Raw genomic sequence first — 25,502 nt, 5'->3', positions numbered from 1 at the left:
AAAGTTAATATGCCATAACTTTCCACCACAACTAACAAACCCCCCTTTTTTGGGGGGAAATACTGGGTGACACTGTCGACCCTTCAACTCCTCCTCTTTTCATTTCTTTACTTTTCTGCCTGATTTTTGAGGCATAGTGCTGTCTCCACCTCCTCACCCGCTACCTGCAGCTGATCCAGCTGGACTACTCCAGCCCAATTTAAAGGTTTCTTACTTGAGTTTAAAGAGTACTTTAAATCCCTTAAACTAATTGACACCAAACTAAATATATCATCCACTGATAAATACCAGAAGTTTTTTTTAAAGATGAATACTGTATTTACATTTTACTTGTTTATTTTTTCTTTTACTTTTTTTCCTTCATATTTTATTTTTTCACCCTACTTCTGCAAATGTTTATTGGAATTTTATATTTATTTTTTTGTTACAAATATATTGGAGCGTTGTCTGATGTTCTTTGTATATAACTTCTTCTCAATAATAAAAAAAAAAGATCCAGCTGGACTAAACCATTTTACCTAAATAGGGGGGGAGGGATCTGCAGTTTCCGGAATCAGAATCAGAATTATGTTTATTTGGCCAAGTCAGGTCAAACAAGACATGGAATTTGACTTGGTTATTTTCGCTCGCTGTACAGTAAATAGGCAATTAGGCAAATTACAGCTCTTTTAGGGGATTAGGGGCCTCTCTGGGCCCCCCTCAATCATGGGCACCTAGAATCCCTCTCCTTTACCACCCCCCCCCTTTCGGCTCCCCAATATATACTTATATATACATATATTAATAGTAGTATTATTATCTTATTTGTGAACAGACGCGCCAAATGCCCTCTATTTCCTCTTTTCCTGCCAATATTTTTGCCCTCGGTGACGTGCTGTGGTCCCTGGCCACGCCCGCGGCCTATAAAAGGCCAGTGCGCAGGCGCCAACAGTCCTCTCTACGTCAGCAGGGATCAGAGTCTGTCACCGAGCCGGAGCCGCACTATCACGGTAATATTACTATCTCTGTAATATTACTGTTTTATTCTCCTCCTCCCGCTGTAATATTGAAGTTTCTCTGTTCGATGCGGCTCGTTTAGACGCTTGTTGGGGATAAGCTTGATTAACTTTACACCGGGGTGCTGCAAAGTGGTGCATGTGAGTAAATCCCGGTGCGTTTAAAAGGTGAACCAACCATTAGGTTGGTTCACCTTTTAAACGCACCGGGATTTACACCGGATTTTCACTCGGGTTTCCCGCAGCGAGACCACGCGGCTGTCGGCCCGGGCCCGACCCGACTTGACGGCCTCCGGACCCAAGTGCTTGGTGTTCCTGGTTCCGTTTAAAACAAAATGACGAAGATCTTTTTTTTTGTGTCATTTTTGCTGAGTTTTTGTGGGTGCGTGGTGGGTTTGCGGGGCGCAGCTCGGTCCCGGGGCCCCTGGCCCCCCGGGCGGCGCTGCAGTCAAACACCAGCGACTTCTGCCGCGTCATCCTGGATCAACCTCTGGGGGAAACGTGTCCTGCAGACAAAAGAAACACTTCTGGTAGACTCCAGACGGCGGGATCTCTATGAGCAAGCCGTTTTTTTTCTGTGATTATACATACATATTTTGTATATTTTTTTTGTATTTTTTATATATTTTTTATTTCTGACTTTTCAGTCTTTTTATCCCTCCCCTGCATGTGTGTGCTAAGTGTACTGCTCAGGGGCGAAAATCCCGTTTCATAGTTGGGGGGGGGGGACAATAAACAGTAAAATTTTAGAGAATAAATCCAGTGGGGGACAAGGAATAAAAGTTTTAGCCTTCCTTTAATACAGCATTTTGACATTTTCAACTCTATCTCGCAAACAGGCAGAAGACCTTTCTTAGAGCAATACAAAACAATGGTATTAGGTGGAAGGTGGCAATAATACAGCACATCTGACATAATACACTGCAAAAACCCAAAATCTTAACAAGAATATTTGTCTTATTTCTAGTTAAAATGTCTCATTTTAGTAAAAAAAAATCTCATTACACTTAAAACAAGACTCATCACTGGAAAAAACAACAATTTCCACCTGTTTCAAGTAGATTTTCACTTGAAATAAGTAGAAAAATCTGCCAGTGGAACAAGATTTTTTTGCTTGTAATAAGAAGATAAATCTTGTCCCACTGGCAGATTTTACTACTTATTTCAAGTGAAAATGTACCTGAAACGGGTAAAAATTGTCAAATAAGTTATTTTTCTGGTGATGACTCTAAATGTAGAAATAGCAGTAAAACCACATTCATTGATGAAATGACATAAGGGATGGAAAGGGGGGATGGCAGTTTTACAGGGGGGATGATTTGGACCGTTTTTATTTCAGGGGGGGATGCCATCCCCCCTCCCCCCCTCAACTCGAGTACTGTCTATAACGTCACTTTGACTAGGCAGAATGGTAGTTAAAGATATCTCCAATTTGACATATCTCTAATTAAAATTAATTTAAAGATATCTACAATTAAATTATGGCTATTCCAGTTTGAGATATCTACGTCATTTGGACTAGTCATAATTCCAGTTCAAAATATCTACAACTTGGTTCTGACTAGTCAAAACTTTATTTAAGATATCTAAAAAGGATGATGTAGATATCTTGAATTGAGGGGAATTAAAGATATCTTGAACTGGAATTATGACTATCCAGAATTAAATTGTAGATATCTGAAACTGGAATTTCAGCTAGTCTTAATTCAGTTGCAGATATCTGCAACTAGAAAACCCATACACAGGCAGAATGACGTTGTGGATATCTGAAATGACAATTGTGGACAGGAAGAATGTAATTGTAGATATCTGAAATGCTCGTTTTAACTAGGAAGAATTGAATTGTGGATATCTGCAACACGTATCCAGTCTAGCTGTTAAATATTAAAATGGCTTGCCATAGGATTTCCTACAAAGACATTTAAAATCCTATCAAATGACTTGTATGTGACTATTAGAAATCAGTGGCGGCCCCTACAAAGGGGTGTAACGGTACACAGAATCAGTTGGGTACAAGGGGGGTGGGGGGTGGGGGGGGGGAGGTAGAAATAATATTTTTGTCCTTTTTTAATTTTCAAAAATGGAACCATCCAACAATGGCTTATTGGTCATAAGTTTTAGTGAAGCAGTTCAGTTCAACTGCAGTGGAAAAAGAAAACTGAACATAAAGTAGGGGTTTAACATTTCAACAAGTCCACTGTTACTTTGTATTGTTTTACTTCCTGGTTTGGGTTCAGTTTATTTTACACATTAGAGAGAAGAAAAACATTAATATTTCCATTGTTCTGTCTGGAATTTATATTTGAAAAGAGAGCGTTCTTTTCTTTCAGATATTTCATCAACAAATATTTCAAAAGTAAGTTTTATTTAAAACAAACATAAAAATCTGGTTTGTGTAGTTCAGTTTCCAGTTTTTCTAAAAGACAAGGAATGAATTGTCCAATTACATTAGATAATAAAAAAAAAACATACGAGTACGTCACAATAACTTGAGTATTACGAATCTAATTCAAACCAATTAAAAGAATCCTCAGGTCACATGCTTATCAAATGTTGGAGAGTCTACACTGGATTCTGTTTGACCGGTGCCCCTTACTTCTGGGAGTAAATAAAATAAAAAACATTTTGGAACCAAATAAATATTTAAACATTTAATTACTATTGACAGTCACTGACAGACTGAAATAACACTTAATAATTATATGCATCTTACAGCATGTTTTTTTATTTTATTCTTCTCTTGATTTGATGGGGGCGACGCCCTAGCGCCCTCTACTGACCAGCCACCACTGTTAGAAATTAGTTTTTACGGTTTGGGTACTTTTTTTTTTTTTTTTTTTTTTTTTTAAACTTTGTTTGGCCTCAGCTGTGAAGGCTGCTTGTAGAAATGTCAGTGTAAATGCTTAAACAAAACCTTTATTGGAAATGTATCAATTTTTTTTCTTGGAAACGTCAACCCCAACATGTCCAAAATAATGAACTTCACTCTTTTTTTTTTTTTTTTTACCACCTCTGGTCACACAGGGGCCGTGTAGGGAGAATTAAACCGACTCGCCTCTGTTTGGCGCTTTTCCACTAGGGGTCTAACCGTGCTGAGTAGACACTTTTTCTGGAGTAAGATGGTTGGCCCTTGTGTAAGACGCAACATACTGCGTCTCCAGTGGACTAAAATGGCATAAAATAAAAATAGTCCCACTCATTAGCCCCCGTGTGGTCAGAAGTGGTACTGCTGTCTAGGGCTGCACGATTCTGGACAAAATGAGAATCACGATTTTTTTTTTGCTTAGAATTGAGATCACGATTTTTTTTTTCCAATCTAAAATTTATTGCACTTATTACTTTAACTTTGCAACAGCTGAACAAAAATATAAAAACAATAAACATCTCTTGTCTTCTTTACACAAACCTTTGAATAATTTAAACAATAATAACAATTTTGAACAATATTTGTTCCTCCCTGAGTTGAACACCCTTTCAGAAAGGGGACTTGTAACAGATCCTGTAGTTCTGAGGCAACAAATTATTCCTCTGGCTGCTTTTTGCTGTAACAGCTGACATTGAACATAAAAACAATAAACATCTCTCGTCTTTAAATAATTTTAACAATAACAATTTTAACAATATTTATGTGTCAGGTGATGAGAAAGGTAGATGTTTCTCCAAATGTAATCCACAATCATTAACAAAATATAACAAACATGACAACATGATAGTTGACCATGACAGGACTACAACAACCTAGAACATAGGCCTAGTCCTTTTTTTATGCAGCCATCTTTAAAAAAAAAAAAAAAAAAAATTTTAAATCGTCATCATTTGGAAATGAGATTGCGTTCAAGCATGAATCGAGATCGCGTTTTTTTGTTTTTTAACGATTAATCGTGCAGCCCTACTGCTGTCTGACTTTGGAACTTCTCCCTGCTGTTGTCTTGACTTCCTGCCAGCTGGAGCTGTTATAAAGGGGTTAGTCCCGGCTGCGTGCAGGAGCAGACCGTGGTACTCCCGCACCTCGTTCCAGCCCTAATTAAACTAAATCAAGTTTCTGGTGGCGTCTTTGTAGGAAATTCATGCAGGTCCTGGAAAATGTGCACAGCTCATTAAAACGTCTGAGAATAAAACATGCTGGATTTATCGCTGCCATATTTAGTGTGCTGCTTTTTATAAAAGGCGGGTTAATGAGCCCTGGGTGTTATTGTTGGGCTCCGAGGTCGGTCCGTGGTTAATTGGTCTTCTGTCCTCGTGGAAGTCGCAGCGGGTCAGGCGGTACGTGTGAGAGGCTGGCTTTACGAGTCAGATTAGACTTGAGCTCACGGCATCAGAGGAAGGTTTTAAAACTGTGGACCCTGGATGGTGAGCTATAGCAACCGTGGGGATAAAGGTCTGACGCGTGTGGGCGGGGTTTGTGGTCGCCGTGTCCTGTTGAGGTGGTCCACTGTCACCTGGACCGGATGACGCTTGGGTGTCGCGTGTGATGGGGTCGGCAGCCGCCAAAGCTGGCCCCACAGCTCCTTGTGCCAAATGCAGCACAGCGGCGCCAGCGTGAGTGACTGACGGCCGTCGCCTTCCTGCAGGACTCCTGCTTTTATTCCTGGGTTTTTTTTTTCTTTTCTTTTTACACTTTTGTAAGGTTTTTTTTTTTGGTGTTTGTTCCAGAGTCATGGCAGAGCTGCAGGAGCGTACCTTCATTGCCATCAAGCCCGACGGCGTCCAGAGGGGCATCATCGGCGAGATCATCAAGAGATTCGAGATGAAGGGCTTCAAACTCGTCGGCATGAAGATGCTCCAGGTAAACATGAGTTTTGTAGATTAAAGTCTCACGATTGTGTGAAATAGGGCTGGGCGATATATCGAGATTTTAATATATATTAAATAAAAATTTATGATTAAATTTAATATATATTTGATATATTTTCAAACGCGATATGGTACGAGACAATATATAGTTTATATCGATTTCAAATTTTTTATTTTTTTTATGATTTTGATATAGCTTATTTTGTGACAAATTGACTTGAATGTTTTATTTGAGATTTGCACAAATGTTTTGTTATTTGCACAACTGTCAACCTCAGTGGAAAAGTCTGCCTGTTACTGTCTACATTGTATTAATTGCACAGTGTATTTTAATTTAATTGTTATGCAGGAAAGGGATATTTGTTTTATTTTATTCAAGAAGCATTTTATTCTATATATGCAGGCAGTTTATTTTTATTTCATTTGTTTTATACATTTTGATATTGTGCAGATCTCTGTTAATAAAGGAACCTGTGTGACATTTGGCACGAGGCATTGTATTAAAACTGACTTTTTTTTTAAGGGTTTGCCTCAGGAAAAAATGAAGCTAACAGAGATGCTATGCTATAATGCTTTGGGGGAAACTCCAATTAAGGCACAGAAAAAATATCGAGATATATATTGAGTATCGCCATTCAGCTAGAAAATATCGAGATATGACTTTTGGTCCATACCGCCCAGCCCTATGTGAAATGTGGTTTTATATTAGTGACTGGTTGTGAAAGCACAACGGTGAGTTTACAGGCCGATGTTTGAAAAAGCTCATTAGCTCACTGGAGGTTTGATCTGTTCCTGGCTGATCACAGCTGATTAGCTCTGAACCCGAGGTCTTCTGATCCCTGGACATCTGAGCCGAGATGAGAGGCTGCTTACCTCACCGGGGGAATGGGTTCGCTCACGTTCAGGCGTTGTGTAAGGCCGGCTGCTTGCAGGATGGTGTAGCTGAGATCTTCTGGTCCGGTTCTGGTTGTTACTGCATCAGCGGGTACATTCATGCTAGACCCGGGCGATTTGGGAACCTGTTGAGCAGCGTTTTCTTTTTCTGACACATTGTTCAACATTCATTCTGCGTTAGATTTCTAACAAATTCAACGTTTGGAGGATCAACTGGAAGTCTGTTATCACAGTTGTGGTTCAGCCATCAAATGTCACGTTTACCGTCAAATTTTTGATTTTCTGTACGTCCTTTATAAAGTTCTGGAGGCCTAAAGACTCAGTTATGTGTGAGGGAGCGTAAAGGAGTCTTACTTTTCTGACTTTGACTTCCCAGAGGAAAAATAAGTTCAAATGTCAAAATGTGTCCTGCATAGTTTTTTTTTTTTTTTTTTTTTTTTTTTTTTTTTTTTTAAATGTGACATGAAACAACGTGATCTGTCTCGTAGTGTTTCTAGAGCGCGTTAGTTTGGGATTTTTCCTCATTGCTTTATTTGAAGTCTTGATTTAGTATTTTCTGAACTATTCAGCCTTAGTTTGTGGACACGTCGTCATAATCACATGATGTCGTCTCGGTTATGTTATGTCCACTTCTGATAACTGATGGTTGCTGGTTCTAATGGCGACGGAGAAGGTTGAAGGACGAGGTCCCTGTAGGGTGAAGGAGGAACCAAAGAAATGCAGATATGGAGGTGATAAAAGGTTTGGACGGGACGAACTTCACCGGGCAGCGTTGACTCGCACTGAACCAAAGACGAGCCGACTGGACTGTTGATGTGAACATCCTGATCAGGATATTATGTCGTGGACTTGGGACCACCGACGGGGTTCTCTGGTGCAGCGACTGGGGTCAGGGTCCACATTTCAGAGACCTGAGGATTTCATATTGCAGAACTAGGGCTGTGCGATTAATCGATTTTAAATCTAAATCGGATTTATTAATCAAGACAAGGAAAATCGGAAAATCGATTTTCCTTTTTTGCAGCTGGCTGCATTACAGACAGAGCTCGTCTAGTCATCTTTGTTTGGTCAAGAAAATTGTAAATGTTGTCACTTTACTAAACTCAAGGAGGATTTACAGTATCTTTCAATTGCACTTCATTCCCAATAGGGAAATGTTTGCTATTTTTCTTTAAAAATAAAGAGAAAATATTTGAATTTATTCCATTGTCTTTTGTAGTTTTACCAAAAAAATCGAAGATCAGGATTTTATTTTTGTCCAAAATCGCCCAGCCCTATGCAGAACACAGACATCTGTTGAATTGCATCATAAATATCGGTGTGCGGTCGCTGTGACGGTGTGGTCGCATGACTTGAGAAGGTGCTGGTTGGTGGAGGAGGAACTGGAAAGTCCTCCTGACTGTTGGGACTTCTCAAAACTGCATTTAAACAGAACCTGGTTGGAGATTTGACCACATGTGCTGGGTGGTTGTTGCTGCAGGTGTCTATATTTTATTGTGTTGGACTTTAAGACTTTAAAAAGATAAATTTGTGTTGTGAGTTTTGAAGAATGTGATTGATTTACCACCGTTCACCTGACGTGTCTCTGTCCTCCAGGCCTCTGAGGATCTGCTCATGGCTCACTACATCGACCTGAAGGACAGGCCCTTCTTTCCCTCCCTCGTCAACTACATGGGCTCTGGTCCAGTTGTTGCCATGGTAAGAGCGCCCACCAGTCGCTGAATCCCACTCTGCCGGTCCTCGCCAGCCGTGACCCGGTGCTCCTTCTCTTCCAGGTGTGGGAAGGCAAAGGCGTGGTGAAGACGGGCCGCGTGATGCTGGGCGAGACCAACCCCGCCGATTCCAAACCAGGAACCATCAGAGGAGACTTCTGCATCGACGTCAGCAAGTGAGTGTCGTGTTCCTCAGACCCAGGCCGGCCTGGTGGCGGCGGGTTCTCACCAGTTCCCTCTGCTCTTCTCAGGAACATCATCCACGGCAGCGACGCGGTGGAAAGCGCCAACAAGGAGATCGCCCTGTGGTTCAAGCCCGAGGAGCTGGCCAGCTACACGAGCTGCGCCTTCAGCTGGCTCTACTGAGCTGCTGCAGGGACCCTCGACTCAGACTCCCGTCTGTCTGCAGCGTGGACGGAGCCCCGACTTCACCCCCATTCCATCCACATTCCATGCTGTACTCAGACTCGTCTGTGTGTAGTTGCCGATCTCATTCCTGTAGAGACGTTCCATCAAACGGTTGATGACTTGAAACTTGTCTTTGACTGTAATTTTTTTTGTTAAGCAGCTTTCCAATAAATGCACACAAACGAGTTACGGCGTCTTTCATTGGACACATTCAGCACGAAACTTGTTGGTTCACACTAGGGATGGGCGATATGGACTAAAAAATGTATCACGATAATTTCTGGCATTTAACCCGATAACGATAAAAAAATACCAATTCAACTCCATCTTTTTAACTATAAATCTATCACCACATTCAGTCTTTGGAGCCAAATCACTGCTTTCTTTTCTGGCTCATTTCCTTCCTTCTTTCCTCCTGCTCTCTCCTTCCTTCCTTCCTTCTTTCCTTCCTTCCTTCTGCTCTCTTCTTCCCTTCCTCTTTTCTACCTTCCTTCCTTATTTCCTTTCCTTCCTTCCTTCCCTTCCTCTTTTCTCCCTTCCTTCCTTCTTTCCTTGTTTGTTTCCTTCCTTCCTCCTTCCCTTCCTCTTTCCTTCCTTCCTTCCTTCACATATGTTGTGCGTGGATTTAACGCAGAACCATAAATCAGCTTTACAGAATAACGTGACTTTATCGTTTTTACCGCGAGATGACAAATTCTTATCGTGGGGAATTTTTTTGGCGGTTTATCGTGAACGGTAAAATATCACCCATTCCTAGTTCACACTGACCTTTTTTGCATCATGTTTGGGGCTCCAATCACAGCGAGCCCTGAAGAATTTCTTCATGTAGCAACTGATGTTTAAATTCACATTTGTTATTGCAATGTGGAGAATTAAAAGTTTCAAATGTTTGACAGCTGCACACGGCTCAATTAACCCCTCAAACACGGACGAGCCAGTAGCTGAGCATCAGCGGCATTCAAACTGAGGAATAAAAAGATTTAACTATGATGCATCACACTTCTGAGCACACGGAGCACATCCAGAGGAAGTTGGTATAAGATGGTTTCTCAACCCAGTTCCTGCACGTTTGGAAGCTTCCCTTCTCCAAGACGCCTGATTGGATCCCTCAGGTGTCGTCAGGCTCCAAGCAGGTCAGTGGTCCACCGCTTAGGGGCCAGGTGTGTTAATGCAGAGCAACATGGGAAAAGCGCTTAACTCCACTTACACGGGGGTCACACACAAAGATTATCGGGCTGTTTTTGTCCCGTTATTCCCGACCAACTCCCGATTATCTTAAATCTTAGATTATCAGATTATCCTGTGGTCTGAGGTGTTAAGAATGAATTTGTCTCTATAATCTTACTTTTTTTGGCCTGTCAAGGGTTAAATATTAGGCTGCTTATTGGTTCAGTGCAGTCTTACGTATAGTACTGGTCAGTAATGTTTAAATCTGCTTTATAAATACATTTTACTTGAAAATATTTTGAATCTGCTGCAGGTTTCAGTTTACATGAAAACGTCCGTGTGCAGGTTGGCCTCAAAAGAATCACGTACTGAAAGTTTAGTCATAAGCTTTTTTTATTCAGTGTAAAATTCTGATCTTACAAAAATCACCAGATAAACTTTCACAGCCATGCGGAAACTGTTTGCAACACACTTGTAAACAATGAAGCCGTCCATTACAACCAGAATGATCAAAACATGTGGCTTTATTTACAAAGTCTATCAAAGCTTGATCACAGCACAAATTTACCATATTAAAGAAACTGATATACGCTGTCAAAAAGTACAAACTTGAAACTGCAGTCTAATGTACCTCAATGGTCAGTGTTAATATCAATAGATTTATTACTATCAGATTTTTTTTTTCCTTTTTTCTTTGTATCCAAAATAGATTTTTGCACCATAACGTTCTCAACTCACGATTATTTTCAGACAATTCAAATACGATAAGTTATTCTTATCAAATATATATGTATATATGTATATAGCACCACAATATAATGGTTTAATAGAAGTAGGTGGAGTATCACATACAAAAGACCCGTGTTAGTATCCAAGGGGTTAAAAAGGGTTTACAAAAAAAAAACGCCAGCATGCTTTTCAGAACCAAAAGTGAGGCATTTATGGAAACCCATTGGATGCCCCTCCCCAAAAAAAGCAGGGCACAAAGGACTTGTTTTGACGCAAAACGGGGAAGTTCAATCAAAATTTAAGAAAATTGTAGAATATATAAAAAATAAGTGACTTTGATTCAGTCAGCCAAAATGGTAGAAAGTCAATATGGTTTAATTTGGCAAAAAAAAAAAGCATGTTGAAACTTATATGCAAAATTTGGGTCAAAATGTCAATATTTATCAGAACTGTTAGAAAGTTGAAGTCAGAGTTTTAGATTTTTTTTTTAAAGTTGCATTAAGTAAATGTATTTTTTTGTAATTCTTGGCATTAATGGCCTTCTTTACCCTCCTGATCGCAGCTAAAATGCAGAAAGACTGAAAAACAACCTTTAACAACAACAACCCAGCAGCTCAACACGACGCTTCTATCACATGCACACAAGCGATCACCTGATCAATCCCGCCTCCTGCTGCCCAGTGACACAAACAATGTTGGAAGGAGCGTTGAAGGATCGAGGCGAGAACGTTTTATCTACAAGGAGTTATGAACCGAAGCTCCAAAAACTGGACTGAAGAGTTCAGGTTCACGTAGAGGAGGGTAGCAGCACTGAGTTAGTCCATAAACAGTCATCATCTCTATTTTTGTATAAAGATTTTAATGCAGTTTGGTCATAAAGTACTAAAATGCTTTTCTGTGCTCAAACATCAGAGAAATGCAAGACCATAATCTGTCACTTGTCTACTTCACATGTTTTCTTCTATTTTTAAGTTAGAAGCTGAATCTGATCAGGAGGAAACTGCCAGAAAATGTAAAAAAAAAAGAAGCTACAAAAAGCGGCATGAACCAGAAATACAACAAGCTTGTTTTGTTGCATCATTTAAACTGTAAAAGTTCGACAGACATTGATTACGCGACCAAAGACCTTTTTGTTGTTTGTCCTGCTGTCGTTGGGAATCTTGTCTAAAGCAGCCGAGTCACTTCTCTGAAAAATGCAACTACAATTTAACACCCACTGGAAACCTTGTTTATATATTTTTTTATTTTAATAAGGAGCTTATTTGTGTTATTTTACATGGAAATATTTTCTGTTTGCATGAAAACTAAAACTCTAATTATTTTCCCACAATAATAAGATTACATTTGCGGAAACACATTGAATTTCTCTGATTTTCTTCTTAAAAAGGCAGGGTAAGCAATTTGTAGATGTTGAAATCTGTTGATATCTGAAACAAAACAGAGAGCTAGCTCCTCCCCTCTCTCTGTGAACTCAGAGAAAGAAGCCCCTCCTACTTTTCAGGGATTGGCTGGAACAATGTTTCCTTGTTTATGTGTTTGTTTCCAGTTTATGGAGGCAGGGCCACCAGCGGAGCTTTGGTCAGAAATCGCTTAGAACTGCTTACCCTACCTTTAAGGTTAAATTACTCAATTTGTAAATAAATCTTCCAGACTTTCGTCTGTGTAAATTTCAAAATTAGATTAAACATTTCAACATATTATTTGATTAGAGACACTGAACAATTCTCGACACTCAAAGGAAAACGTTTGTGTCTTTCAAATCATCCTTGAGGTTTAGTGTCACAGCTCAAAACTGTAATTATTATCGCTCATCTTTAAGAATAAATCCCAGTGACGAAAAAGAGAACCTTCCTGAGAACTGAACCGTGAACCTTGCTGGCAGAAAGCGAAAGCGTAAATCTGTTATCACTGAGAAGTTGAAGTCTGCTCTGCGTTTCAACACAGTGAGTAATTCAATATGAAAAAAAGAAAAGAAAATACAATAGTTATACATTTGCCTTCTGTTAAATTCTCTCATCTGTTCATTATATTAATGTAGTGATCATGACATTTGCAGTGCGATACATTTTATTTAAAATAGCAAAATAATATGGGATCTGTTATTGCATAACATTCAAATTAGAAGACTACCTCGTGTGCTGTGATAAAATTTCTCCATGTTTTGGTGTCTAGTCTTCAAGTGGATACTTTTTTAAAGCCACCCGATGTAGTAATGTAACCTCTGAACACATGGGGGCAAACAAAAGTACTGCTCCAGCACCAGCGGTGCACGTCATCATATCTTACAACTTTCTTGTGAAGTGCTGCCCCCATGTGCTCAAAAAGTGTTTCTACATAGCGTGCCTTTAAGTTATCAATATTTATTTGCATATGCGAACACACTGCCATCATCTATTCCACACTCTTATTTTAGCTAAATGCCGCCAGCGTCCGGAGGTAGTGAACTGCAGAAATTGAGCTCCAAGAATTAAAGTCATATTTTCTATTTCTGACTGAGGATTTGTAACTCCATAGAATCTCAGTCCCAGAGGAATAGATTTCAAAGATAATTAAATGTAAATATATTTATATAAAATATGTATTTATGCCACTTGTATTAAATGAGTGCTGCCGTCGGAGGCGAAGAAAAGCAGTGCATGGTTTTTGTTTCATCTGTCATTCTGCGGCTCAGGTGAATCTTTAAACTTGCATACATGTGTCTCCAACGTGAGAACGACCTTACAAAAAAAAAAAAAAAAAAGTTTCCGCATATCAACAACAACAACAAAAAAAGGTTCAATATAACATAAAATAAAACAACTTCTGGACATGAAACTGTCTGATTGTGAGTCTAACTGATGAAGGTTCTCCAAACATGACAGGAGTCCAGTTTCTTCCAGCTGAGGGAAGGTTGATGCTACACATGCTGATGGTGGAGTCTCCAGCGAGCCACGGCCGACAGTGTTCCACTATATTCCAAACTAGATTCCTCTCCTTCTTCTTCTATCCCCACATCTGTCCCAGTCAGAGTCACGGGGAACCCGGCCAGCCACATCTGGGAAATTCTCTCTTGTTAAATGGGTCCCAACATTTTATTTATCTTTTTTTTATCCCCTTACTGGTAAGAACGTACCGAACGGATCACAACAGGCTTTATTTGATGACTCATACAGGAGCCACAATTCAAAACAATCACAATATCTGCAGGACCCACCTGTGGGTAAGCCCCGCCCCTCCGTAGTTACTGTTGCTAACACGGTCCGTCTGTTTTTAGACACAGGACGGCCGCCTCCCTCAACAATCTGATTTAAATATGTCGTGGGGAGAAATGTATGGAATCTAACAATGGATACGGTTGTCAATAACGTTAAATTTGAGATGAGGGTTTCCAGAGGTTGGTGGTTGTCACGATTGCAACATCCAGGATAATTAAAGTAATCCGGACGGGTGGCCAGGCTGGTTGATCCCAGGGTCGTAAAACATCCCCTCCTTTCAGTTGGATGTGACAGTACAACAGAGCACCGTGTTGGCGGCTCGCTGAAGACTCCAGGAGAAATAAACGAGTGCTTGTCCTCCTCTGGATATAAATACAGCAGACGTGGTCCAAAAGCCATCAAAAATACGGACTACCGTGCCGCCGCTGACAGAGCGACACCTCCTGAAAAACAAGAGCTGGTTCCTGCCGTGGCGTCACCTGGACCCGAACCGCAGGGCCGTAACTTCCCATGTGAATGAACCCCATCATACCAGTAAAGGTTTGCTGCTCCGCACAGTCTCGCCACACTTATCCGTCTCCACACTCCCCTAAAATAAGCGTTGTTTTCTTTTTTCAGTATTCTTGTTTCCACAGCTTCATCATTACTGTTCCTTTGACTGCAGGAAGGTTTTCAATCCTCTTCTCCGTACGGAGTGCTGCACTGTACGCCTGTGTATAATGTGGAATGTGCGCTGGTGTTTTTGTGGATTTGTAAACCTTCGATGAGATGTGCCGCCGTTTAAAGCTGCGCCAAGGACTGGAAAAAAAAATCTAAGGTAAAGAAGTCAGTGGATTAAATAAACGTAACACAGAGGAGGAACTCCGCCGTCACATCTTTAGTTATCTGAAGGCAGGAAGTCGAAAGACGAAAAACCTGCTAAATAAATTAGCGTTGCACCAGATGAGCATGTTGGTGACGTCGAGCGTAAGTGGAGGTTTTAGTTCTGTAAAGACGGAATCAGGAATAAATGCTGCTGTGGGAACAAAAACGGCTCCTCGCTCTCGTAAATCTCAAATCTGTGATATCTACACGTTGTCGCTCTGTCTCAACAGGTCTCCACATACTATATGAATAAAATTACTTTATGGAACAATGCACATTACGTTTCCCCACACATCCACCAAAAATAGAAATGCAACAGAAGAACATTTAGACAGAAACAACCCCAAAGTCAATACAAAAGAACTTCAAGTACTATTAACAAAGTAAAAGTCCACCTGGCGTCGCTGTGGTTCCGAAGGAAACGATGAAAATGTACACCCCTCCGCTCCTCCCTCTGCGCTCTCTTCAGGCCGTTCGGTGGCTCGCTTTCTAACCTGAACACAAACTGAAACAAAACCAAAAAAAAACTAAAAAAAAACTCCAGACCTGGCTCAATAAACGGTTTTCACAGTTTTCTACAGGTCTCTGTGTGAGGGCCGCGTGGTGGGAGAGGCAGGATGGGCCGATGTCCACGAGCCCGACTCTCCTCTCAGGGGGAAGAGCTGCTTCATCCATCCGGTTTTCAGACGACACCAAAGGTGGTACCAAAGAGAATGCCCAAACATCCGTGACCCAGGCCCGACTCTGGGTGCTTCCCAACCCCATCATCCCAAGTTTTTCCGAGTATGTGCACACACAGCTACGAGGCTGGACGGCGGCTTAGAGGGATGTTCCTCCCAGGACCCCGGACCGGCCTCCGCTCCCCGTGACCGCTGCACCGGCAGCGTGTGGCGGTGGTGCGTCAAAGTTCACATTTCTGATCCTTGGTCGGGGTTCCCCAGAGGTGTGTTCTCGTCTCGGTTCCTGCTGCTCCTCGCCGTCCGTGTGACCTCAGGGCTCCTGTTTGATGTAGTAGCTGCCCGAGCCGTTGCTCTCTTGGTCTGAGGTGCCCTGCGAATACGCAAACTCGTCCACTTCCGCCGCCTCCTCCTTCATCCGCAGGAGAGACTCTGCAGAGAGAAGAGCAGCAAAGATGAGGGGCAAGTTCTCGCTCTCGCACGTCAGAAACAGTCATGTGCACAGGTTAGTACCCCTTCTTTTAATGCTTAATTGTTTTGTTTTTTTTTGGTGCAAAACTACCTGATTGTAGTTGATCTTAGACACATACAACCCCAGATTTAAAATGCTCAGCCAAGGATTGTTTTTGCTTGGGGTAAATTTACAGGGACGTCCACTTTTGGGAAGACTCTTGTTAACAATCCACATTATTTGGAAACTGATTCTCTAATGGCACTTTTCCACTACTCGGCTCGCCTCCACTCAGTTTGGTTCTTTTCCACTAGGGGTCTAACGTGCCAGGTAGATACTTTTCTGTTTCTACTCTGCCGAGGTTCTAAGCGGCTGAGTCAGGCTGCATCTGACGTCATCACACTACAGGACACCGATTGGTCGGGGGGTTGGAGTCAGACGTCTGAGTCAGGATATGACATCAGCTAAATAGCGACTCTGACGGATTCTTGTTCATTTTATTCTACCAGCAATGGCAGCAGAAGTCTGTTTGGTGATCCAACTCTGAGGTGCAGATGTTCATAAACCTGGTGGATGAGGAGAGAATAAAAAAGGGATCTAGACGGGCGATAAGGAACGACCAGATCTACTAGGAGCTCTGTCACTTTATAACTGCTCTCGGCTAACAAAAGGACTTTTCAGCAGCATTTTTTAACTTGATATTGAACACAAGCCACAGACCCAGCAGCACATCTATCATCTCCTCCAGGTTCTACATCTTTAGTGTTGTTGTCTTCTTTGTTTAGATCACACAATCAAATACGTCACAGCAGCTTCGCTCCAACCTCTGCTCCAGGTGCTGAATTGTTATGGAAAAGAAACCAAGTTGAGCCGAGCTGAGATGAGTAGAGCCGAGTAGGAACTAGTGGAAAAGTGCCATAAGACCGCTGCTTATGCCTTTCCCTCTTGGCATTGTGTTACATAGCAGAAGGCTCCAGGAAAGCAAACGGCAGAATCCGACTGGATCTTACCTCCTTAAATCCGGCAGAAGCAGGTTATTTTTTTGTATTTGTTAGATATTTTCAGAGTAAAACAGTAAAACTTGTGGGTTGTCCGAGGTTCCATTTTCCTAATACAAAGACCCACTACAATCAGATGAATTTGATTACGTTTTCACACAAATATTAGATTAGAAGGGGTTCCAACTTGCACACAGGACTGTACAGGCGGAGTGTTTGGTGTTAATATTAAACCCGCATGCATGACGAGCATCAAGAGAACCATGAACTAAACATGCGCGGTGGTTGCTTCGAGGTGGAGACAAAACACGGGAAATGCCAAAAAAAACCAGTCGCCCCTGTGAATTAAACAAACAAGTGCAGTACAAGTCCAGGCCACGTGAGAACAATGAGAATAAACATGTCCAAACAATGGTTGTTTTAACATCAGAACATGCAGCATCAGCAGCCTGCAGTTCCACGGCGAGGCCCCGGGAACGGGACTCACGGGACTCGGCCCGGTTACAAACACCGCCGAGCTGATTTCAGTGTGGCGTTACCTGATTTGTGGGTTTGGTGGAGGTGGGTTCGGGGCCGTGTGGGCCCCTGGGGGTGGTAAGAGGGTGGACTCTGCTCTTCGTCCCCTGAGAAGCTGCTCCTCCTCCTGCCTGCCTGACTGAAGGGCCGCCGACCAACCGGAATCTTCCTCTCTAAACACCAAGCCAGACTCGGGTCAGCTACCAGGGGCTCATCACTCAAAAGGATCAATGCAACTTGACTGTGTTCTCAGTGTCTTTAGGTTACGGTTCAAGAAGGAAAGTTAAAAAGTCAGAGCTGAGGGTGAAACCTTTGATTTAAACTCGCACTTGTTGCCCCTCTGAATAAGCCCCTGGTTAGCTGTACTCAGACTGCCACAACCAAGTAAGACCACCGCGACAGCGACACCACCGCCTGTGCAAGAGTCTGAGGTGCTCCAGACGCCTACCAGTCCCACTTCCAATTAAAGAGCAGTTATATGAACATTTGGAAGAAAGAAACTGAATTTTCACATTCAAAAGCAAAGAAAATGGAAATCTAAGTTCGGAATGATCTTTTCCAAAGATCATTTTGTTTTCCAAAAAGTTTTAATTACCATATTTTCTGGACTATAAGCCGCACCCGCTCTATTTTTAAAAAAAACAATAAAAAAAAGATATACAAGCCGCACCTGTATATAAGCCGCATCCGCTCTATTTTAAAAAAAAGATATGCAAGCCGCAAATATTTATGTTGTTAGATTAGACATTTACTACATGTACAGAACCATTTTGAACTGTAAATGATGTACATGTTTGTACCTAAATAGATCTTTTCCTAACAGTGTGTTTTAACACGGCAGCAACTTTGCTGATTAAAACTGGACAGAACCAAGAGAAAATAACCAGTATTTATTTATCTGTTTGAAATCTGCTTCTACTTCTATCTGCTAAAGAAGAAGTAGCGTATTCTTCTTTGCATTTATTTTGTCTTAGTTTTTATTCTAATTCCGGTTAGAGCGCCCGAGCGGTGGAAGAAAAATCCACAGAATAGCTGCACCTTTGTATAAGCTGCATGATTCAAAACCTATGAAAAAAGTAGCGGCTTATAGTCCAGAAAATACGGTAAACATCTGATTGGAATAAAGAACAAAAAATCAAGATTAAAATGGATATAATTCTATGATTATGTACGTGAATGGGATCTAATTAAAATTCTCGACTCTTGACAGAAAAATTCATATTAAGTTAAGTTTACTCATGTAGGGCCGATTCACCGCCAAAGTCACATGACGACAATTTAGCGAGAAAGTAAAAAAAAGTTCACAAATCCTGTTATTTTTCAAATTAGAATTGTAACAATCCATACATCAGCAAATTATATGACTTTATTACAATAGTTTTTTTTAAATACATTTGTCTTTCTCTTAAATCCTCATTCTGAACGAACACATAAAACAAGCTCGGTCACCACGGTTACTACTCTCAAAATAACAAAATACATTTCACAGCGTAAAATGTTCCTTTCGCCAATATGCGAGGACAACTAACTTAATTTGTCAATAAAACGTCCGTGTTGTTGCACGTCGGATGCCCACAAGCAGGATTTAAAGACACGATATGTAGTAATACCACTTCTGACCACACAGGGGCAGCGGACCACAGGCGAGCTCAGTGACGGAGACCCCTGGAGTTTAGCATTAGCTCACTACTGGAGTCTGAGCCCTAGTGGTCATTAGAGGAGCTGCAACCAGTTCAGCTGATTATTGGTGGTTATGTTTTTCCCTCTCTAAACAACACAGCACAGCCTTGTGGTCAGAAGTTGTATTACATACACACCGTGGCTGTACTTTAATATTTACTTTATAAAATCAGTCAATAATGTTCAGCTAAAAAGGGCAGAAACAGCTCTAGTATCGTTGTTTCTGTGGCGCGAGGCAGGATCCAGCTCGTACGTGTGAGGCGTCTCAGAAAAACAACACGTGCAGCAGACCCTATCCCAGTCAAAGAGAACGGCACCGCGTGATCCCACGGTGGTGGGAGGGGCCAAACTGGACAGGTGACCAATCAGAAATAAGGAGCTTCCACCAGCAGGAGCAGTCAAGAGAGAGGAAGAGGAGGAGTAAGAGGCGAGAAGCAAACCCAAGAGCGGATGGAGAGTACTCACTCTTCTTTGGGCCTTTGTACTGTTGGGCCTTTTTCTTCTGCTTGGGTACAGACATGGACATGTCTCTGTTACCTGAGGAGTAAAACAGATAAAACACAAATCATGAGACTTTATAAAGTCCAAGTACCGAGTACCGGTATGTTTTGGTACCAGTATGTAATTGGATCAGTACTAGGGGTGTAACGATACACTAATCTCACGATACGGTACGATACACGACATTGAGGTCACGATAACGATAACGATACGATATTATAGCAGTATTTTTTTAACAACCTTGAATGAGGAAAATATGACTGGAAAAAATTGTCTTTTATTTGAAAGACACAAAATACAAAACAATGCTGTTCGTTTGCCCTATTGTTACAGTTTGTAATGCTTTATAACTGTTTAAGTTTTAAAGAGAAAGCCAGGCCAACCATTTTCCACAAACTGAACTAAAAGTAAATGTCAGGTTTGCATTATGCATCTTCAGTTTCATACAAGTACAAATATTTAGACACAAACTGAATAGTTTCTCTCATGTATGATTTGACTTTTTTCTTTCTAATTTAACAACTAAAATTAAATAAATAAATAAATAAAAGTAAATAAATACATACAATTTTACATCATAAAAAAGATTGATTCATGCTCACCTTATAAGTGTAAGAGATTTATTTTAGTTAAGAAGGTTATTTTGTTAATTCAGGGTTCATTATTTTATAAATATATTCTTTATATTCTGATGTAAATCAGAGACTATAATGACACTAGTCAGTTTATCTGTAGTGATTAGTCTGTTTTAGATTGGGCGGAGTGATACGCCACAGTACGGCACTAGGTGCTGTGTTGATGTTCTAAAATCCTACGCTGTTGAGCGGACATTAAAGTACACTGGAACTCACGCAGAAGTTGCCTGCGCGTTTATCCTACTCACGACCCGAAAAAGGTTTAATTTAATAAGTTAAGGCTTAACTCTACACCAGCCTTACATTAGTAAAAGTTCAGAGCTCAAAACAGGACCGCAAAACGGGACTAGTTTCTTCTGAGCGCAGTAAGATTTCTGTCCGCGGGTCGAGGTGCGGTCGCGGCCGGATGCGCGTTTCTAGTCAACACAATAGATTAATATTAATAACCCAATATCGCAATACAGTTTGTCACCTCCACGACACGTATTGTGACGTTTTTGTATCGCAAAATTTTGTGGAACGATATATTGTTACACCCCTAATCAGTACCAAAGCAGTTTCTACATCGTTTAACTGAGACATTGCTTCATTTTTACAGCCTTCTACTGATGGCGTAGCGTTACCAAGGTTTGACATGCGTTTGTATCCGTGCAAATGTAAACAGTCCGTTCGTTTTCCTGTTAACTTCTGAGAATCACAAAATAATAAAACTGCACTTCTTCATGTCATATCTTTAACTTTTGTTCCAAATTATACAGATAAGTATCAATAAGAGTACTGATTACCAATCGTATTGATGAGCAGCGTTGGTATCAGTATTGTTTTCTAATCGATTTTTGAACCCATTTTTAAATTTTCAAGGATTTACATGATTAAGCATCATCCCTGTTGGCGTGGAAACTTCAGGTCGTCCAATGAGAACGGAGACCGTTTCTGAGGTGCCTACGTCGTGTTTACCCCCCACGGACGGTGTTTCTGAGGTACCGTCACTGCGTTCACCCTTGATTCAGGCATTTGAGGACATGTGTCTTCCTTCACATCTTCAATGTTCTTTTATCTTTGTTTCACTTTAATTTTTATCTTTGATTTTCATTAGAAAAGTTTCTTGGACAACATATTTCTACAACCAAGTCTCTCTTCAATCAGATCTGAGAGGCGCTCATGTAAGATTATGTGTTTACATTTTGTTGCATAAAGAACTTCAAGGACAAAAAAAAAAGGAGTATAACACCGTTGAACCATGTGCACACAACTGAAATTGTGTGGATAAACGTGCGTGCCTGCTGTAATTAATCATTCAACGAAGATGAGTGAGGTACAATCACGGTCACACCAGCTGCTCATGTGTCAGTTTTACTGAAACTTCCAGATGACACACGGCAGCTGCTCGATAAACTGAATTTATTCAATAATCCATTACTTTAATTAACCTCTTCCTTTTTACGGGTTTCATCTTTTCTTTGAATAAAAATGTGGAGACTTTTTCAGGAAGAGAGCAGAAACAGCAACCACCAACGGCGGCTCACAGGGAAGCTGACTTGAAGACGTGCAGTCCGGTTAATTCGCTATGATGCAAATAACTGAAACGCTTGATCGTTGCTGGTGGTGCAACTGTTCACGTCACGGATCATCTACAATGTTGAGTTTGAGATTAATGAGGAGCGAAGGAAAGCCCACGTTTTGGCAGGGTACCGCATGTTTGTCAGTCGTAAAAGTAACGGGGTTCATTTGGCTCCCAAAACGGAAATGAAGGTGAGCGTCACACAGCTGGGTGCTTAACGCTTTATCAACAAAGACACAGAACACAACTGCTCTAGGGCTGCTTGATTTTGCCCAAAAATAAAATCTCGATTTTTTTTCTCTCAAAATCCAATTTTCGATTACGATTATTTTGTGAATTGACAAAAGGCAAAGAAATGATTTCAAATATGCAGTTTTTTTATTGAACATTTGCCCCATTGGGCTTTAAGTGCAAACTTTGCTCTTATTAAACCAAAAATTAATGAATAAAGTGCAAAACTCTGTAAAATAAGTTGAAAAAAAGTTTTAAAAAATATAATAAAATATAAAGTTTTATCTCTGAAAAAAAAAAAAAAAAAACATACAGTAAGTTATATTTCCAATTAAATAAAACAAGACATTTTCTAATTAAACTAAACTGGGTCTTTGCATGCTAAATAATAATGCAACCCATGAAGGAGGTAGAGGTGTGTAATGTCAGTCATTACATTTGCTATTCACATTTGCAAGTTTTTTGCAAGGAACACGAGCCGGTCTACCTGGTGGCATGTTACAACGCCCCCTCCTACACTAAAGAGCCTCTCCGATGGGGCACTTGTCGCAGGTATTGAGAGGTATTTCCATCAATCATTATGGTATCAATCATTAATATGTGTGCAGACAAGGTTAAAAAAAAAAAAAAAAAAAAAAAAAAAAAAGAAGTAAAACATCGATTTTACGAGTTTCACGTTTTAACATCGTTCTAATTACATAATCGCGATTACGATTTAAAATCGATTAATCGAACAGCCCTAAACTGGTCCTCTAAATGACAGAGATTTAAAGGAGGACAAACAGCAACAAGGATTGGGGTTTATGAAATTGTAACCACACAATGATAAATATCTTTTGTGCGAAAGCAAATGTTCCGCCTCCCGAAGACACGGAGCGAGTTGTGCTCTTACTTTGCGCGGCTGGAGGCTGGAGCTGGTAGCCCGTCAGCTGACACCAGCCCACCGGGTAGAGGTCGGCTGACTCGCAGTCCACCCATTGGTCATACTCGTCCTCCCAGCCGTCAAAGTGGATCCTTAGCAGCCGGTGCACGATCCTCGTCACCGTGGCAACACACACCAACCGGGGCTCCATTAGGTCGACGGCCTCCAGCTTCATGCCCTGCCTGAAACCGTGGTTGGGAACCTCCTGGAAGAGGAAAAAACGAGAAAACAGTCAGCAAACGAGGACAGAGCTGAACAACATCCAAACTCTGAACAGTGAAGGTGCAACGAAAGCCAACGTGAGGAAGAATCAAGCCCACCTTGTTGAAGAGCCTGACGGGGGCGGCCCTGGAGTTGGTTTCTCTGAGGTAGTCAAACCATTTAAATGGCAGTTTAGTGTAACCTGGAGGGCAGAGTGAACGTCAGGGCAAGACACAAACAACCCAGAAACTGAGGCTCATACAGAGTTTAACCTTGGTTTTTGTCTAAAAACATAACAATAATCATCTGATTGCAGCGGGTTTCACTATGAGGCAAATACAAACTTCACTTTTCCCCCCCTGCAGCATTAGTGGAAGTTCAAAAGTAAGTGATCATGTGGGGAATCCTAAGTACCCTCATAATTTATCACGTAGAACTGCTTTTAGAAACAAAAACTTCTTCTCGTCTTTGCACGATCACTTCAGATGTCGAGGTCCCAGAGCATCATTTCACTTGGATTTACTTTGGGGGGTTGGAGGAGGTCACTTCAAAGGTGATAAAAAAACAGCTGCTTTTATAGTAGTGATGCACCGAAATGAAAATTTGTGGCCGAAACCGAAAATAATAATAAACACTTGGCCGAATACCGAACAATACCGAACATGGTTCTTCAGCAGTTTTTCATTTATTTTGCCAATTTTTTCACCATTGCATAAATCAAATAAATTTGAAAAAAATATTTTACAAAATTACAAGGTAGAAAATATTTATTGAACATAAAAAAATGAACATTTTTTAATTTCCCAGCATTATGTTGTTTTGGTTCCACCTCCTGGTGAATGTTAGGTAAAATTCTTATGGGGTTAGTTTTTGGTTGGCCAACGATTTATGTAGTGCGCAACGTTACGGGACGGAGCGGCCAGTCTATTTCCTTATTTTACAACGCCGTTATTAATTGTTCGGTTTTTTTCCCCACTTATTCCACCGAACACCGAAAGTGTTTTTTTGCCATTTTCGGCCGAACAATTTCGGTTACCGAACAATCGGTGCATCACTATTTTATAGGCGTCTGCAGAGCATCCAGGGCCGATGCTTAGAAGCACCTGGAAGCAGCAAACCCGCTTTAATCATGTCAAAGCAGTAAGGGGGTACTTAGTATTGCTCACATGGTTTCAACATTTGATGCAACAGTAGGAAAAAAGAGTGATGTTTTTCACCGGGGGTTCAATTTTCGTAATACTAAGAATAATTATGATCAAATGACTTTTATTATGTTTTTACACAAAAGCAAATGTAAGATTAAAGAGCAGGTTCCGACTTGTGCAGGTACCAGACAGGACTGAGTACCTCTAGGAGGCGTTAGTTCAATGTTGTTGATTTCACAGAAGCCAACAGGGAAGATAGAGGGGGAGGTGGCGTGGTAGCAGAACCAGTCTGATCCATCCGCGGCCTCTGAGCCGTCAATGCCGATCATGAGGTACCCGTCTGCCAGCACCTGCGCAGCAGAGCACAGCTGCAGTTAGTCTGGGGTAGGAAAACGAGGACTGGTGCAGCGGCACAGACGCGCTCACCTTTCTTACAGTGGCTACACATATAGCTGAGAGGTTGAGGGGGTCGATGGCTTCCAACTTCATCCCGTCTTTGAACCAGTCCCCACTCGGTTCCACGTCTCTCACCTGAAACACACATGAAATCAGGCAAACCGGTGTTAGCAGCAGGCTCGTATTCAGAAGTAAAAGCAGCATGAGCCGCGACTGCAGTCCATAATATATACTGCAGTAATACTGTTGTAGTTTAGTTGGAAACAATGCACTTTGTTATATATTTGCTAACAGTCAGAAATGACTGGGGAATGTGAAAACTGGGACAATTACTCCAAAATAAAAGCATCAAATCAGAGAAAAGGGGTTGGATGCTGTGGAAGACTCAAACACAAAAGGACAAAGAGCTGAGGAGGGAACCAGACACCCATCGCTTTTTCTGTTGGAAACTTTTGTAGAGGGAAACACAGCGGTTCATTTACTGCTGCTGAATCGCTCGGCTCTGCACATCCAAGCCACGGATCTCAAATAAGGAAAGTCTGAAGTGGAGCATTATTGGCTTTTATAATAAAAGTCCTGGTGTGCCGTGGAAACGGGACCGAAAGCATCTTTAACACGCACTGATCGGTTTGATAAGAGGGTTTATGATCTGGCAGATCCAAACTTTGATGATACGTCCCCTCTAAGGACGGAGCAAAAGCAGAGCCATCCTGTGGCAGTTCCTATCCCGCTGGGACTCGGGGCTTAGGACTTGGAGGGACCTGAGAATAAATGTGCACCATGATCAGAGGAATCAGTTCTCCAGCTCATTGTTGGAAGAAACGGGCGCAC

General features: G+C 41.2%; 2 protein-coding genes across 3 annotated transcripts in view; one reads left to right on the top strand and one right to left on the bottom strand.

Moving 5' to 3' along the window:
- The first annotated feature begins 924 nt into the window (after positions 1 to 924).
- Positions 925 to 8,988, top strand: LOC133418817 (nucleoside diphosphate kinase B-like). The gene is made up of 5 exons (XM_061707671.1): positions 925 to 989; positions 5,649 to 5,781; positions 8,280 to 8,381; positions 8,459 to 8,571; positions 8,647 to 8,988. Exons 2-5 carry the CDS (start codon positions 5,653 to 5,655, stop codon positions 8,759 to 8,761), a joined length of 459 nt encoding a protein of 152 aa, XP_061563655.1. The 5' UTR covers positions 925 to 989; positions 5,649 to 5,652; the 3' UTR covers positions 8,762 to 8,988.
- Positions 8,989 to 10,356: 1,368 nt separating this feature from the next.
- mbtd1 (mbt domain containing 1) overlaps positions 10,357 to 25,502 on the bottom strand; it is a 29,233-nt gene continuing 14,087 nt past the window's right edge. Inside the window, exons 11-17 of one of the 2 annotated variants that reach the window (XM_061709238.1) lie at positions 24,702 to 24,806; positions 24,478 to 24,625; positions 23,250 to 23,332; positions 22,900 to 23,134; positions 19,545 to 19,616; positions 17,423 to 17,572; positions 10,357 to 15,866 (exon numbers count right to left, since the gene is read on the bottom strand). In XM_061709238.1, the coding sequence (XP_061565222.1) occupies positions 15,748 to 15,866; positions 17,423 to 17,572; positions 19,545 to 19,616; positions 22,900 to 23,134; positions 23,250 to 23,332; positions 24,478 to 24,625; positions 24,702 to 24,806 (912 nt within the window). In that variant the 3' untranslated portion in view covers positions 10,357 to 15,747. The remainder of the gene's footprint in view (positions 15,867 to 17,422; positions 17,573 to 19,544; positions 19,617 to 22,899; positions 23,135 to 23,249; positions 23,333 to 24,477; positions 24,626 to 24,701; positions 24,807 to 25,502) is intronic. The other variant, XM_061709239.1, reaches the window with a different exon arrangement.

The sequence above is a fragment of the Cololabis saira genome, chromosome 19 (genome assembly GCF_033807715.1).
Source record: "Cololabis saira isolate AMF1-May2022 chromosome 19, fColSai1.1, whole genome shotgun sequence".
NCBI lineage: Eukaryota > Metazoa > Chordata > Actinopteri > Beloniformes > Belonidae > Cololabis > Cololabis saira.
The sequence above is the reverse complement of the archived record's forward strand: the minus strand, read 5'-3'. Positions and strand labels throughout refer to the sequence as shown.

Excerpts from the sequence above, each read along its gene's own strand:
- LOC133418817 (XM_061707671.1), top strand. The coding sequence starts at position 5,653 with ATGGCAGAGCTGCAGGAGCGTACCTTCATTGCCATCAAGCCCGACGGC. Across the intron at positions 5,782-8,279 it reads TCGGCATGAAGATGCTCCAG|GCCTCTGAGGATCTGCTCAT; the intron begins GTAAACATGAGT and ends TCTGTCCTCCAG. Across the intron at positions 8,572-8,646 it reads TTCTGCATCGACGTCAGCAA|GAACATCATCCACGGCAGCG; the intron begins GTGAGTGTCGTG and ends TGCTCTTCTCAG.